The 18,147-nt window shown below is 35.8% G+C and overlaps 1 protein-coding gene across 1 annotated transcript in view; it reads left to right on the top strand.

Moving 5' to 3' along the window:
- The window catches only part of ELOVL4 (ELOVL fatty acid elongase 4), a 41,291-nt gene that overhangs the window by 5,215 nt on the left and 17,929 nt on the right, over positions 1-18,147 (top strand). The window contains exons 2-3 of the mRNA XM_015816811.1: positions 11,144-11,331; positions 14,821-14,901. Of these exons, the coding sequence (XP_015672297.1) occupies positions 11,144-11,331; positions 14,821-14,901 (269 nt within the window). The remainder of the gene's footprint in view (positions 1-11,143; positions 11,332-14,820; positions 14,902-18,147) is intronic.

Genomic DNA, 18,147 nt, shown 5'->3' with positions numbered 1-18,147 from the left:
TAAGGAGATTTTGCCCAAAAACATTTCTGAACCCTTCTCTTATTAATTAAACTCTAGGCATGGATCAAAGTTACAGAGTTTTAACTTAAGAGTTAATGTGGTACTTCAGCTGCAGAACCTTTCCCATTCATTTCAGTCAAAACACACAAGCATTTGTTCATACACATCACTTTCTGTTTCTCTGCATTAAAATGAAAGGAATGGCACATATGAAAAAGATGTATATGTTACTCTTGACATGATGACAGTGAGACTTCTAGACAGTTTTTACTGCCATGGAGAAACAATGCGTGGGTTATCAAAGCTTGGGGACCAAAAGCAATACCGGAAGTATTTCTGTACACATATTTTGTGTGCAGCTGCTTTACCCTTTAAGTCCAATCAGTTGCATTTTGCAAATAATCTTACAATTGCTTTGGGAATGGATGCCTGATTTTTTTTTCAGATAAAAACAAGAATAGCATTAATGGCACTGTCCAATTGCTTGATTAACTAGTACTGATGTGCATATTAACTCTCCAGCTCTTTTTTTTCAGTACTTTTCAAAGTTAATAGTGGATTATCTATATTTTTTATCTAAGAGGTTGCACAATACTTTGTGATGACAGATATGCCTTTGTTCTTGATTTTGTCTTTGTTTTGAAGGAGGCATTATGAATGAAACTTTTTCTTCAGGGAAATGCATGTCTGAGGCTAATTTATGCAAAACATTATTGTGGCGCTTTGTAGGATATAATATTTTATTCATTTATTTAATGTACATAAAACATTACTCCATGAAAATATTTGTAAATGTGCCTATGTTGATTATTTCTGCTAATTTTGCAGAATTGTCTCATTTTAAAAATTTAATGTAAAATTGTTTACTGCAAGGACAATATACTCTTCACTTCTAAGTTTCCAGTGCCAGGAAAAACAATAAAATAGAATAATGTTTTTTTCAAAAGCTTGATACTTTTGTGTCTCAAATGTGCTTTTTCAAAAGGCAACTGAACTTTATTTGTTTTTCTTTGAAGACATTTTTTTGTTGAGTTGCCTTTTGAAAAAGCTTCTTTGAGACAACTATGATTTGGATGACTGAGAATCTCCATAGACATTGATACTTTTGTGAACACCACCAGCAAGCATGCAAAATATGCCACAATTTAAATGACTTCACATACTACTGATTTCTGACCATTGTAAAGTGGTTTTATATATGCAAATTATATCTATAACCACGTGTGCTTGGTCTTGAGTCATATGATAATGACGCTTCTGAGAATTATTAAGATTGCTCTGTTCTTTTCTATTCTGTGCTGAAAACATTTGTTCTTATTGTTCTCTTTGAATTGGGTACAGGTTTGGGGCTTCATTTAATTTGGGTTTCTGCTCAACAGCTCAAAATATTCTGCTATAGCAACATTTTATACAAGGAGCCTAGTCTGGACTAGAGAAACTATTTCCAACAAGAGAAAGAAAGCACAATTGGGGTCTCTTTATTGCTACTGAGAGCAGCTGAGCGAACTTGAGAATCTTGGGAATAGTTTCCACTATTATAAATATTGAATAAAATGCATGCCTTGGGAAATTGAGGACTAGTATCATGCCAGCATGAATTATTTCTTAGAAAAATGGTACACAGATGATTTCTTAACTTTTGTGAATATGCTAAAAATTGCACTAAGTGGGGCTAGGACAAATACTAAACTTAATGTGATTGGCATGCAATTAATTGGATATAATTAAATTGCAATTAATAAATGCAGTTAGTATAATTGACCCACAGTATTTAATGATTTTTGGCTCGTCCCAGTAAAAATTAGTCTTCAATAGTGAACCCTGAAAGGGCTTGGTGGGCAACTTTTACATCCCTGCTATCAAATAGTATCCTATAGATGTTTCCTCAGGAGTAGTTCCCATTATATTTACTGGGCCTTCTTCTGAACTAATGTGGGCAGAGTTAGCCTGCAATTCTGTATTCTACCAGGGCTCTTGCAGAATCCAACCCTCATTTCAGAGTGTTGAAGAGTTTCATGTGGTAGAAATGTAGAGCTCCTATTTTCTGAAGTACATAGAGTATAGATATGGTAGCTTTTATTTTCTGAGGTACCATAAGATACAGACACAGTAGCAGGCCTTCTCTGCAGTTGCCTCTCACAAAATAAAATAATAAAATAAGTAATAAAATATAGATCAGAGAAAGCTATGTCAAGATAAAATTACATCACGGGTATTTATTGGCCCCAGTGCTAAGTTTACTGGTTCCTTTAGAAACAAAATGTTTATCATTAAGAGATATTTTTTCTACAATGAGCTATTTGGGTTATAATAAGCATGTAAAATTTATTGTGAAGCTTTATTACTGCTACTGCATATTAGGCCCAATTGTTCAGAAGTATAAGAAAATATGTTCTTATAAATACATGTAAAATTATTTAGGGGATGCTAGTTGAAACTTGTAAAACTTGGTGTTAAAGTCAACAGCAAATATTCATTTCTGCCTGTCTAGTGAATATAATACTGTCGTGAATCATCTGGATATAATTGTTATTACAAATTTCCAGTGGAGTTACAAAATTAATGAAAAGAATTGGAAAATATCTAAGCAGAATTTGTATAGTAGTGTAATAAAATGTTTTAAGGTATTCCATCTTGGGGAACTTCTGCATTGACCTGTAATACTTGCTGGGAGAAACTCAACCATTTAAAAAAGCAGTTCCTGAGAAAAGCAAACTCTACCTATAGGTTTATTTACAGTAAATGTTTCTCTCTTAGTGATTCCACTGCAGACATTAGAAGAGGTCATGCTGATTGAATAAAAAGGTGTGCTGGATTGGCCCTGTAAATGCCTTTGTGCTAAAAATAGCAGCCATAGCTATTAATACTTGGTAAAGCTCCACATGTGAATTAGCAAGTAGAAGTTTATGGTTAGGAATTTATTTACTTCAATTAAAATTGAACCAACAAACGCCGAATTAACATAACATAGTAAAATTTGCCAAATGCATTTTAAAAATATTCACTTTTGAGTGATATGGAAGTAGTGTTTTAAAAAATATGCCTGATGTAATTTCCAGCTCTAATCCAGCCAACATTTGAATTCAGCATTTATTTTATTAACTTATTTATTTAACTTATACACTAGCTCAATCATTGAAATAATTCTCAGTTTTTGTTTAAGAAAACTATATCCATGCTTAAATTTCCCCAAACTAGTAGAAATTAAAATACTTGGCTAAAGTTTTGATTTCTTTTGTTTGGCTCATTATACTGCTTCCAAACAACTGGTAACACTACCAGCCAAACCAAATTGTTTAACTATTCTGCCCTTTTTTTAAATGGATGAAAGGAAAAAGTGTGGAAAATTATAGGAGGATTACAACTGAGAAGACCCCGTCTGGACACTCGCATTCCATAAAAGTCCAGAATGAGGCAGAGCAATTACACAATAAATGCTTTGCATGAAAGTATCCTGAAGATGATTGTCAGTGTTGTGTGAGAATATTATCATCTGCAGAAAAGGTTGTTCCCTTACTCTTCTTTCCCATGTGGCCTCCCTAGATATATTCTGAAGATCTCCCAGCTCTTTAGAGCAGATTTTAGTTGTGGTGGGAGAGAAAAGCTATTACACTGATGGATGCTGTTCTGTCAAGAAAATTCTGTGCTGAAATGAAATCTACTTTCCCAACAGTCCACACTCTCATGCTGAACATATTGAAAAAGACTGAAAATATTTCCCAAGTACCAATTTTGTTTCTATACGCTTTTTTATTTTATTAATTTACTAATTTTGAAATGTAGTGCATCACTTCAAAATTAGTAAATTACGGTAATACTGTACAATATATTTCAAAATTAATAAATTAATACTATGAGATATATGTAGAAACAAGTCGTATTGATCCAATTTGATTACTCTGAGATAGAGATATCAGACTTGTCTCTGAACTATGAGAGTTCATAGTTTACTGCACTATCAAGAGAAGAGTTAATCCACTGAACTGTTTTGCTACTGTGTCAGTCCTAATCAGGAGAAGTAACCATTAATCGTGAAATGAAGAAAGCATAGGCTAGGCCAGGAGTTTTCAAACTTGGCCCTTTTATGACTTGTGGACTTCAACTCCCAGAATTCCTCAGCCAGGCACACTGGCTGAGGAATTCTGGGAGTTGAAGTCCATAAGTCATAAAAGGGCCAAGTTTGAAGACCCATGGGCTAGGCCAACCCTAGCATTATCACAATGAGGCAACTGCCTCAAGAATTAAATGATGGACAACTTCAGCAATCCCTAGCCTTTATACCTGAGCTTCTCAGCCTCTTCTTTTTCTAGAAGAATAAAGCTGTATATATCCTACAGTGTCTCCTGCATTATCTAACCTAGCCAGAAATAATGTATCCCATTAGTAGCCTACAGAAATTGGTTTCTCTACATGGATGGAGAAGAATCTATCTTTGCCTTAGACAACAAAGTATCTTGAGCCAGCTTGGATTTCTATTATCACAAAAGGCAGATATCTTAGTGTGATTTGAATGTTATAAAAGGCTGGAGTATTTTAAAAAAAATATAAAATTTTTATGTTGGCCTTCCTTAATCATTAGTCCCCACCAACCTATGTCTTATTAAGTATAGAAAAGGTGTATTGTACTGTGAGATATCTGCTCAGTCATTAATTTTATGTATGAAGTGGAGAAGAAATTCCTGTCCTTATTATATTTTATAATACCATTTTGCTCTTCATTAAAAGAGGTCCAACAAACTTCATTTAAACAAAATATAAAAAGACAAACATGCCATCTTGTCTTCCCAACCTTCTTCTGAAAAGTTGCAGAAATAGAATATGTCCAATTACCTCATTTGTTCATCAGTTGTATTTTTTCATTTATTCTGAAAGAGGTCAGCTGGATTTTGGAATTCCTTAACAAATTGATTATAAATAAAGGGTGAGTAATAAAACATAGATTGAAAGTTAGAGGCAACTAAATTTATTACTACTACAATATACAATTTTACTGGTTTAGGGGCACTCATATTTCTGGTGTTATCTACTATAAATACAAAATAATAAAATATAAATATCATATTATAAAATAATAATATAAAAATGAATACAAAACTGTTCTGCCCAATGCTATGTCCTTCCTTGCTACCAGTTCTGGGGTGCAAAAATATGGGAGAAACTAGTTAGAAAAAAATCATGTGAGCCATTAATGAATGATAGAGAATATAAAATTTGCTGCACAAATGAGACAACAGTTAGTAAATGGAGGGGGGGTTGACAGAAATCAGTCCAAAGAGGGGCTATCAAATACTACTTAATTGTTGAATTGATATAAACAGAAAATCAGAGGAATGCAATTTTAAGAATAGGTTAGTTGCTTAGGAAAGAGTGAATTCTGCTGGCTGGCCTGGAGCTTTCCATGGGACAATATTTAGTCTCATCCATTGTTTATCATGGAATCTGAACACAGAGGATCACTTCAAACAAAAAGAATAATTTCAATATACCCGAGGAAGACATTTATCATAAAGTAATAATTAGAAAATTAAAAGTAATTCGGGGAATACATTTTTTCTATTTTTCATTTTATTTTACAAAAAGATAACAAAAATACAAAAGATAAACAATAACAGTAATTATTAGGTACAGTATCTTCAGTGGAATGCTTCACCTGGAATTTAATGATGAGAAATAATTGTGGTAAACCATTGGGAAGTGAATTAAGATAAGTCAGGTAAAGAATGTTACATGATTCATGTCCAAACGTCTGGGCCTACTTAGATATTTGAACTGCAATCAGGCCAAGTAAAAGCTTGGAAGTGATGAGGATTTGGCTAGCATATGGAAGCTGTGATTCAGAGACTGAATATGATGAAGGCTTCTAAACTAACCACCACCATGTTAGAAGTGAGGCATAGTCAACATACATTTCAAGAAAGCCAGTCTTTCCATCCCATAGTCTTCCGAATCCAATTTAAAAGATCCCAAGAAGTTTTAACTATTTTCATATCTATTCAAACCGAGGAGTGCTATGATAAAAGGTATCTTTATAATTTGCAAATTTATGCAATTTACCAAATACAACAGTCAATTCTAGCCAATAGTTGAGCAGGCACAGTCCATCAGAGTTTGCTTGTCAATCATTAACTCACCTTCTGAGTTAATGATGTGTTTATGCTTAAACAATCAATTCCCTGTCTTCATATTTGTTGTGTTTTCTAAATTTCTAAATTTTTGTTTTGTTTTGTAAATTTTTATTTAATTATTAGGAAAAAAATCATGTGGATGCTCAACAACCCTTGGTGGCTAAAATATATACAAATAATAAAACACATGAGATTTAAAAAAAATCCTCTTTCATCTACCACCTCAATCCTGGTGGACCTTACAGCAAATAAATGACCAGCCTTTTCCAGTGGTTCTCTCTGTGCTCCCTATGGTGGTAGACCTCTGTTGTCTTCAAAATTCCTAATGGCGACCTTCCAGTAACTGCATTTTGGTTTTTCCCCCCAAATATGGCACATATTGTTATGATGGGATGCCAGGAGACAAACTGAGTCAAGCACCATTTCCAATGAGAGCAGAGATCATCCCTTGAAATACAGAGAGGAAGACCAATCTCTTTCAGAAATGCTACTTGCTGACTTGAAATAGCATTTCCCCATTCATGGAGATGACATCATTATTGTGAGGACAAAATTATTTTCTGCTTATCTTTTCACAATATTCTTTTGACTTGTCTGAGATTCTGCTTGATTTATAAAGAGAGGAATTTCCATAGTTGTCCAGGGCTCTCTTTGCTTCTGGTTTTCTGTAAGTTTTTGTAAACATGTTTTATATTCAGAAATTTATTAGGCCAGTCAACCTAATGATCCTCATTTTCTCATGATTACTTGTGCCCACAAAATCATTTTTAATTTTATATTTTTTATCAATATTTTATTTATTGTATTTTGGGTTATTGTTTCATGTTAAAATAATTTAGCATATACAATTAAGCATGCTAGAGTTAAAAATCCAGTTTAAAGACCTTTTAAAATATTATTTAAAAATTTATTTCCAACATAATATTTCACAAATGTTTTAAGCATAAAATTTATTGATTGATGCTTTATGCTCCTCAGGCAATCAAACAAAATGTTCCTTGGTACATATTCAATATGACATCTTTTAAAAGAAGATAGTTTTTTTCACAGTTTTGATACATCGTATCAAAAGACAAAATACTTTTGAAAAATGGCTTTCCATCCCAGATGCAACTATTTGGCACTCACTCATGTGGGACACAATATAAACATTCTTTAGACATAGTTAAATGGTAGAACTCATTGTGCAAGAATAGGGATCTATACATTCATTACTGCATTTGTATTATAAAAAGCGGACACCATCTATTTTTCATCTGCTGGAAAATAGTCCAAACTGTTATCAGCCATGTCACAGTTTTACCCCTCAAAGTAAAACCAAATGGATTGAGGTTCCCTCCTGTAATCTTTATTTGTTACTTTTATATTTTATAGGCCTAGCTACCTATTGCATTGAGGGGATTCAGAATACTAGTTCGTCCTGAGTTCTACAGGTAGTCCTTGACTTATGGCCAGTTGCAGTGTCCCACAGTCATATGATTGTGTGTTATGGCAATTTTGCCCCAAACTGGCACTTACTGTGTTTCTCCAAAAATAAGACCTGGTCTTATTTTATTTTTTTTAAAAAATTGCCTCCCAAAAAGGAACCAGGTCTTATTTTCGGTGGGGGTGTCTTTTGCACTCACCTCCAGCACTGACAGCACCGCCCAGCCGGCCCACTTCTTCTGCGGCCGAAGGAGCAGCTTCATTCTGCAGCTGAGAATGGAGCTCCGCCTTGCATTTCTCAGTCAGAGATCTTTTCGGAAGGCCTACGCAGTCAAGAATCGAGCTATGGATTGAATCCATAGCTCAGTACTCAACTACAGAGGCTTTCCGGAAAGACTATAAAATGCAGGCCAGAGCTTCATTCTCAGCTACAGAATGAAGCTGCCCTTCGGACGTAGAAGTGGGCCGGTGAGGCAAGTGTCGATCCATGGGAGGCCTGGCTGCAATGGTAAGCTCCAATCCCCTACCTCCACCCTAGCTTGATTTTTAGGCCCAAAACTAGGGCTTATTTTTGGGGTAGGACATATTAGGCCTATCCCCCAAAATCAAGCTAGGGCTTACTTTTGGGGAAACACGGTACTTCCAGTTTTCAGCAAAATCAGCCCATAGAAAACCATTGGTTTCCTTAATGACCGTTGCATTCGCTTAACGATGTTTACAAAAGACATAAAATCAGGTCAGTCACATGACCTACCCTTTTTACAATCATTATGACATACGACAGTAATGGTCAAGTCTCTATTACAGTCATAAGTCAAGGGTTACATCTATTACAGGATATGTGATACCCTGCTGATTTTTGTCCCTAAAAATAGAAACATTTTGCACAGCAATGTAGTAAGGAAAATTATGGAAAAGGTGTAACTGTAGAAAACCAGAACAATGGCAAAATTTTGATGTATACCTGAGGAAAGGTTCTATCAGAGGTGAGCAAGAAGATGTACAAAAAGACTCCATGCTAATTCTATTTTAATATCTCTTATGTTTAAAAGTATTTATAGTTAAGATTTATAGATTTTTTAAAAAAATTATGAACAAAGCAACTCTGCTATGTTACATTAAAATTGGTATGCTAAATATAAGAAAAAAAAATTCTTGAAAGTAAGTGATACAGATATTAAACAGACAGTAATGTAGCTGCTTCCTTGAACCCCTTTGAAATCTATTCTTTAAAAGAAATAACAGCAAGCACAGAGAAATGCAGTGTTGACATGTTGGATTGAGCAACTCTGTGTCTGAAGAAAACTCTTGATTGATTTAGCAGTTCCAGAACTAATCCCTAGAAGTTGTAATGGCTATTGCAGTTCAACAATTAAGAGAAGACCTGCTTGGAAAGACTAAGATAAATCAATGTACTTAAAGGAGTTCTTTATTTTCAGCAAATAAAGCTCATTATTCATTCATTTATTTTATTTATATAGCCACCCATCTCAGAAAATGTGACTTTATTCCTATATTCATTGAGCTTGGCATTTATTCCTTAGTACATATTTATATAATTAAGCTTTACGTTCCAAAATGAATAGGATATCTGAGCTCTCATTTTTCTTCAACGGGTTCAGTTCAACTTTACAAGCTGCTTTATTTGCCCAACAGAAAAGTAGAGTGCAAATATATTCCCCACATTATACGAGTTCTCTAGGTCAAAATCATGTTTTGACTATGTCTGTTGACTGAGTGATGATCAGAAGCATTTGTCATCATCTGTGACAGCAAAGGAAGTCACAAAATGAATGAGGTTAAATACCAGCACCTGGTTTTTTTTAATGTGAACATAGAACAATAGATTACAATGTACATTTTCTTTCCCTTTGTAGCTGAGACATTAATAATTTAAATCATGTTCCCATTTTGCCCTTAGCATATTGTGGCCCCACATTATGTAGCTTTGGGTAGATCTGTATAGCTTTCGGGTGCTCAAAATCTGTTAAATCCCTGTGGACACGCTATTCCTCCTCCTGCTGGCCCTGCAGCAGTTGATAATTACCTAACATAAATGAGGCTGGGAATTCCTATTACGGTTTCCAGGATTATACATCGACTCCAGATTAACAATCTTTGTTTTCATGGTTCCTTGATCTTGCCCAGCTGCATGGAATTTGACAGCAATTTCTGTTTGAGAGGTGACTACAGCATTCCCTTCCAGCAACATCTGTTGAGCGAAATCTATCTTTTCTTCTTTCTCAAATACAGTAATTTTGATTTCTCATATCCTAATTAGATTGCGTGAACTGTTATCACCCTCCCCCAGAATTCACCTAGCTTAATCAAAACATGTGAAAATCATTAGCAAGGTAACCCTACTACCGGCCCACAGGTATAGCATTATTGAGTCCCAATCTCTTTTCTTCACTGTTTATGTTAATCATGTGCTATTGATGTCTCTCCCTTTCTATTAGTAATATATTAATGCCTCAACTTACTCTTTCTCTTTACTCCCAGAATTTATATCCCCTCCTGCTACAGTTAGTTTCAAACATGTGTCAAGGGGTGCCCTCTTTAAGCAAGTCCAATCGAATGTCCAAGAATTACGATTCTTCCAAGCATTTTTTCGCCTCCGCTAACTGATAATGATGATGAAGTTATCCATTCATTCATGTCTGACTCTTGATGATTCTGTGGGCCAGGTCTTTCCACATCTTCTGATTTTGCACTACTTTTTTGAGTTATTTTATGCTCAGGCTGGTGTCAGTTTTGATGGTGCTCTGCCAATTAGCATGTAGTAATCCTCAGATAAAATTATTCGGTATTTATTATATGCATGTACGTTTTATGAACAGATCTCTGTGCTTTGAACTTCTTGTGCTCTGTACTGACCAGTGGGATTTTTAAAAAGACAATTGGCTTGTCAAATAATTCACTGGCACAAATGGTAATGCATGTTCAGGCTACAAATACCATGTCACATGGTTTCACATAGTTGGAAGAAAAATATAGCTTAGCTCAAACGATGTGTGTTCTTAATGTGTTCTGTATAGGCAGTAGAAAAAGAAAAATTCTTTCCTTTCTCATCAGTTCAACAGAATATGACAGTTCTAATGTCAAAAGCAGAGTTAATACTCTAAAATGACCTGTATGTATAAATATTAATGTGTACAAGCCCAGCTCACATGATTGGTCCTTGGATTAAATGTTATGCACCAAGCCTTTATTCAAATGTTTGAAAAAAGGATTGCTACTACAAGTCATAAAGCCACTTAAATATTTGTGGTACTCATTTGTAAATTTACATAACATTTATAATGTAATCCAAAATATAAAACTCTTAGTTTGCAGTTTTGTCCATATGACTTAGCATGGGATGGCAATATCTATTTAGTATCAAACATCTTTGGAAAAAATAAATCCACACATAGCCTACAGGATTATTGTCCCATCAAAAAGGGGAGGAAACAGAAAACCAGAGGAAAGAAGGAAAATGCCACTGATTGGTTAAAACGATAACACTTCAGGCTCCCCGTTGTATGTGAATTTATTTTAAAACAGGATGCAAGAGCCTATTCTCAGACATATTCTTTCTGTTCTCCTTCCAGATAAACGTGTTGACAACTGGCCTATGATGCAATCTCCTTTTCCAACCTTGATAATAGGCACATTTTACCTCCTCGCTGTTTGGCTTGGGCCGAAATGGATGAAGACAAGGGAGCCTTTCCAGTTTCGCTATTTGTTGATTTTTTACAACTTTGGAATGGTCCTACTTAACTTCTATATTTTCAAAGAGGTATTTCTGCTTTAATGCTGTTCATGGATAAGATAGGCCAGTAATGCACATACAGATATATAAAGATAGCTACATATATGTCTGATCTTCTTCTTCTTCTCCTCCTCCTCCTCCTCCTCCTCCTCCTCCTCCTCCTTCTTCTTCTTCTTCCTTCTTCTTCTTCCTTCTTCTTCTTTCTTCTTTCTTCTTTCTTCTTTCTTCTTCAGTCAGTTCCACTGAGTACAATATGTCTAATTGCAAGGGGCTTATATTTAGGACTATAGCCAGATTTGCTATAAGTAGTTCTCAACTTATGACCTATTGCTTAATCACCATACAAAATTCCAATGGACATACCTAGGGGACACTTACATGGATCTGAAGTTCTGATGTGCTCCCCACACACGATCATGTTACCGTAGTTCAGGCAGTTGGCTACTAAGCCACATTTACAGTCACTTACAGCATTCCTCAGTCACATGACTGCATATTACAACAGTTTTGCTGAAAAATAGCATTTACTTCCATTTTTGGCAAAACCATGCCCATAGCAAACCTTTGGTTCTCACTTAATGACCACAGCGTTCACTTAATGATTACTGCAAAAAAGATAATAAAAATCACATCATTCACATGACTGACCCACTTTACAACCATCATAAATTTTGGTTAGGATGAGCAGGCTCCATTACAGTCATAACTCGAGGACAACCTATACTTGTGACCAGTGGTGGGATTCAAATATGTGAACAACCGGTTCTCTGTGTGAATGCCACTTCCGGAAGTCCATTCTGGGCCTGGGCAACAAAAAACTAGCTACCGGTTCTGCCAAACTGGTGCAAACTGGCTAAATCCCACCACTGCTTGTGAGTCATTATTTCAGATGAAAATACAAATATTTGGACAGGTGGATGTCTCTGCAGTCAGTTATTGATTTCATTGAAATTGTTGGGTTGAATGCAGGAGTGTGCAGACTTGAAGTTTGTGAACTGTCTTCTTACTGCAGAGGACAATATTACAGTAAATTCTTTCAATAACACCCATTCGAAACTCAGGAGCATGCATGAATTATTTAGCACCACCAATTATGTTAAGTCATGGTTTTAGCTTAGCACAGTTACATGAAATAAACCATAAATTATGATAAACTAGAATTATATGAGAATTAATTTCCTAAGGTTCCATCAACAAACCCTGGTTGAGGGTAACAAAATATAGTGTGTAGTATCAGATCTGCAACAATATTCCAGCAGTATTTTTATTTGGTACATTTTTATACCAAAGCACAGTATAAGCAGACAGTGCTTGTAACTGCATCTTGTAGAGTAGGCAAAAGCATAACAAATTTGTCTTCACTTGGAACCAGACAACCTGAGACATCTACCTGAAGAACAAGTGGCTATGGCTGTCTCAGCACTCCGTTTTCTACCAGCTGAGCAGGCAAATCTAGGGCTGCTCTTAGTCTTCAACATTAAAAAAAAATCCTGCCTGACTCTTGAAAGAAATATTAGATAATTAAATGTTTAGATAATTAGATGTTCATCATGGGGTGTGTGTTTTTTTTAAATGAAGTGATAAACAATCATTTTGGAATGTTAGTATCAATTTTTGGTGAAGTTTTTTTTGTCTTTCTTCTTTTCTTTTTTCCACCAAGATTCCTGACATGTTTTTATTTATTCTAAGCATTTTATGTGGTGGCGATAAAAGGAACCAACCATACACATAGGAGTAACATTTAGAACCAAACCCATGAGATGCCCCCCCCCCAGACATGTGAATTGCTTAAAGAGCCCTTATGACAACATTTATAGTATGCTGAATTGCAGAGCTTTTTTTGTCGTAGAATGCCCAGAACGGAGTTCCGGCACCTTTTTTGGATGGAACCTTGTAGGGTAGGCAAGGCAGGTTGTATGACATGTGTGAGTTCCGACACCTTGTTGTTGTTGTTTTTTAGAAAAAAAGCACTGCTGAATTGACCCTGAGTAGCAACAGGGGGAAGAATCAGTCATGAACCTGTGGTTCAGTAAACCAAATTGTTTCTATTCTCTGACCATATTTCAGAGGTACTATAGCTTAACATCCTAACCTAGTACGAAGGGGTCAATAATGAGGAGGTCACCCCGATAGGTTTATCAAAAACAGTCCGGTATTTGGGCCTGTATAATGAGACAGGTATGATCCCTCACTAATACATTAAATGTCCAGTTTTATTGCAGTGCTTACTGCACGCCATCCTTCTAAATTATTGATGTGAAGGCCGGAGGCTGCACTTCATCACAGAGCATTAAGAAGCTTACTTTTGCTCAGATCCTGTTACAGCAGTAATCCTCTTTCTGCTGAGTAATCTGGACATGAGGGGAAGGGCTGTGCCAAAGGAACAAGTTGCTTAAAGCACCCTTTCCCAACCTGGTGCCTTCTAGTATTCGGGAACTTCCCAGAAGTTAAGACAGGGATTAGCAGTATTTTTCAGGCTAAAGGACCCGCTTGGTTTTTGAATGGTATGCTGAAAGCCCCTTCCAAAAACTGTGAAGGACCAGGAGAAGGAATATGGTTACGACAAAAACTTAGGTTTGATTTGGTTTGAATATAGACAGACAGACAGATCTAATTATATATATATAAATTCAAGTAACATGATTGTTGGCTTAAGGCAGGGGTAGGCAACCTTGGCTCTTTTATGACTCGTGGACTTCAACTCCCAGAATTCCTGAGCCAGCACAGGTGGCTCAGGAATTCTGGGAGTTGAAGTCCACAAGTCATAAAAGAGCCAAGGTTGCCTACCCCTGGCTTAAGGCATAATACAAGTGTTAAAGTGTTAGCATTAAAAGTCTTAAATGGCTTAGAAACTGAACTGCCACAGAGTAAGGATTGCATTTGGCCACTAGTCTCTTTTGCCTCTGATAGCTGCTTTTTCCAATCCAATAAAAGAGAATATTTGTAGTTCAGGGTTGAAATGAGGGGGGTCCTTGGTGCTCACTGAGCTTGGTTGTTTTCTTGCAGACGTTTCATTACCCAAACTAGGTAACATCATCAGTGCTGTCAATGCTACCTAGTTACCTAGTTTGGGTAATGAAACATTTGCAAGAAAATGACTAAGCTCAGAGAGCACCAAGGACCTCCTTTTTTCCAGTCCTTTGAATGCTTCCACTTGTGGTGTTTGTAGGCTTTTATTTGAGGAATTCTTTCTTTTGTGGTAATAGTTGTGAGATGCCTTACACTGGAATAGAAAAAAAAAACAAGTTAAATGAATAAATAACATACATTTCGTATTCTCTCACCTCCCAAAACTTTGTGATGGCACTCCATGGTACCTCCGTAGGGATTGGGTACCCCAGATCAAAGGAAGCAGCCTAGGATTTATGGGGCACATTGAGCTTAAATCACCCTTTGAGAGGAAAAGGAGAGCAGAAATTTAAACCGATGCTTTATTAAACAATGCTAGTTAGTTTAGAAAGATTATTTTTAAGTGACACATTTTTGCAATATTAATTTGTGAATTCCTACTTTCAGCTGTTTTCGTCATCAAGAGCTCGGGGATACAGCTATATCTGTCAGTCTGTGGATTACTCAGATAATGAATATGAAGTTAGGGTGAGTAGCAATAATAATTATTTGTATATCAGTTAAATTATTTTTATAGGTTAATATTACTATGTCTGTTCCTGACCTTTAGTGAAAAACTATTTCAGCACATAGATATTGTAAGAGCTCTTGTAAGAGCTACGCTACATGTTACTTTCAAGAAGTTTTTACAAGTGTGTTTAAACTGATCACTTTATTTTAAAGAAACGTGTAGGACTTTTAAAGAATTGAGATTCTTCCCTTGTTTCCAGCCATATCTCCTCCCATTTCTCCCCTCCCCCTCAATTTAAAATTCAAAATTATGCTCCCTATCTTTTTCTATAAACTTCAAGTTGGTTTAAATACTATGTAAGAAATACTATGAAACAGGTAATGTCCTGCTTCTGGAATTATGTGTTTTTATGGTTTAGAAACAAATCATATCCCCTGTACTAACAAACTGCAAGTTAATGCGTGTAGTTTCAGAGGTATGTCATCTAAATATTATCAATTGGAAAAGTGGGAAATGTCTCTAATATAATTTATTTTGCAACCAAGTAACATTTTCTTATTATTGAAGGCAATTTGCATTAGCCAAGACAGACACTCCTTAACTTACATTAATTTAAGTTATCAATTTAGCAGCCATTCAAAATTACAACGGCACTAAAAAAAATGATTTACAACCAGTCCTCACATTTACGATTGTAGCAACATCCTCCTGGTCACGTGACCAAAAGTTGGGCACTTGACAACCAAGCATGCATTTACAATAGTTGCAGGGTTGCAGGGTTGTGTAATCGCCATTTGTGCCAACTGGTTTTCAACAAGCAAAGCCAATGGGGGAGGCCAGATTTGCTCAACCAGCGTGCCATTTGCTTAACAACTATGGCAAAAAAAGGGGCACAATACAGGTAATCCCTGATTTACGACCACAATTGAACCCAAAATTTATGTTGCTAAGCGAGACATTCGTTAAGTGAGTTTTGCCCCATTTTACGACCTTTCTTGCCCCAGTTGCTAAGGGAATCATTGCAGTTGTTGAGTAAGGGAATCTGGCTTCCCCATTGACTTTGCTTATCAGAAGGTCACAAAAGATGGTCACATGACCCTGGGATTCAGCAACCGTCATAAACACGAACCCTTTGGCAAGCCTCTGAATTTTGATCGTGGATATGCTGCAACGGTCGTAAGTGTGAGAAATAGTCCTAAGTCGCTTTTTTCAGTGCCGTTGTGACTTTGAACGGTCACTGAATGAATTGTTGTAAGTCGACTGACTTAATGGCTGCCTTGCTTAGCAATGGAAATTCTGGCTGAAAATCAAGGACTATCTATACCAGGGGTAGGCAACCTTGGCTCTTTTATGACTCGTGGACTTCAACTCCCAGAATTCCTGAGCCAGCTATGCCTACCAGCTATGCTGGCTCAGGAATTCTGGGAGTTGAAATCCACAAGTCATAAAAGAGCCAAGATTGCCTACCCCGATCTATACTATATTCTTACAGCTTTCCAGAACCCTTTGTTCCAATTAATGGAGACACACACTGATTTTTTTAGAATTTCATGGACTGTCTCTGATCTGAAGACATCTGAGATTATTCCTGAGAGCTATCACAAAGACACAGATTCAGATTCAGATTTAAATGCTAATCACATTTCATATCTTAACAATAAGATGCTGATAGCTTCAGCCAGTTTTCATTATACCATTGCAATTTCTCTTTAGGCTTATGATGAAAATGTGCTGAACCATGCAGGAACCACATATAGTTAACATGCTGAGTTACAGGCTGCCAGTGGGAATCAGGCCTTATAAGCACTGACATTTACAAAATAATCAGAGCAGTAGATATCAACAGCAGGCAACCTCATATTTTCAAAGGAAGTGAATGCACTTTTACTGGATGCATGAAAAGTGACTGTTCCAGTTTATTATGTGAGCAACAAAGTTGTAAGGATCCTAAAAGTTTATTTGTCTAAAATATTTTCAATATTGCCTTCTTTAAGGGTTTTCTTTTTTGAAAAATAGTTTATTTCCTTCCAGATATTAATGACAATCACAACTATTATCACTTCCGTACCAGTTGATAATATAATAGGGAGGAACTGTTTGAATTTGCCTTCAAGATATTTGCATGAGCCTTAATTCTAGATGTTAGTCTAGATAATGATAAAAATATGATCCAGTTTCACTCTTATATATATGTCTAAAGGCTTCTTCGGTTAATTTCATTGTGCCCATCAGTCCAAGCAAGTAATTCTGAAAAGATTGTTTATTGAGAATTGAAACAAATAGTGACTATGCTGTATACAATGGAAATTACACATGAACTAAAATTTTAGACACATATAAATGTGAGACTATTAATTTGGTGGCATTTGTTTTTATTCGATTTCTTAAATATTTTAGAGGCAGATAATACTAAAAGCTTGATGATAAGAAATGTTCTGTGATCAAGAATTCTCTCTCCTCAATGTTATTTTTAAATGTTGCATTTTTCTAGCCATCTGTCTTTTTAGAAACTAGATAAAAGATCCGTGGAGCAAAATTCTACCCCCCCCAAAAAATAGCTTTTTTTAAAAAAATCTGTACACTCCAGCATCTAGCCTTTAGTTAAATCTGCTACAGTAGCAGTAATAGCAGACTTTATAGCATCATCCCACCATCATTGTGACATTGTATCACTTCTGCAGTAGCTTAACAACATTATAAATTGCCAGTGCAAACAAGCTAGACTTTCAAAGAAGCGTTTTAAAAATATTTCAGTTACAAAATACCCCACACTAATATTCAATGCAATCTCTCTCTCTCTCTCTCTCTCTCTCTCTCTCTCTCTCTCTCTCTCTCTCTCTGTGTGTGTGTGTGTGTGTGTACTGTATACACACACACACACACACACACACACACACACACACATATATATATATATATATATATATATATATATGAATGTATTTTTAGAGAAAGAGAGAAACACAAATTTGATGTATCACACAAATTTGATACAAAGCATCATCACACCTATGTACATACATATGCATATTTATTTATTTATTTATTTATTTAATCCCATTTGTACCCCGCCCTTCTCCCGAGGGACTCAGGGCGGCTTACAGGTAAATAAAAACAGTACAATACAATAGATATCTCTAAAAGCCAAATTAAAATATATATTAAATAACCTGTATTAAGTTTAATATTATAAAATCCCTTTAAAATCCCTATAAAATCCCCCCCTAGGCCAATCCCGCTTGATGGAAAAGCCATGTCTTGAG

Source organism: Protobothrops mucrosquamatus, unplaced genomic scaffold, assembly GCF_001527695.2.
Source record: "Protobothrops mucrosquamatus isolate PMUCROS unplaced genomic scaffold, P.Mucros_1.0 scaffold503, whole genome shotgun sequence".
NCBI classification, from domain to species: Eukaryota; Metazoa; Chordata; class Lepidosauria; order Squamata; family Viperidae; genus Protobothrops; species Protobothrops mucrosquamatus.
Note: the sequence above shows the minus strand (reverse complement) of the source record. Positions and strands in the feature narration are given on the sequence as shown.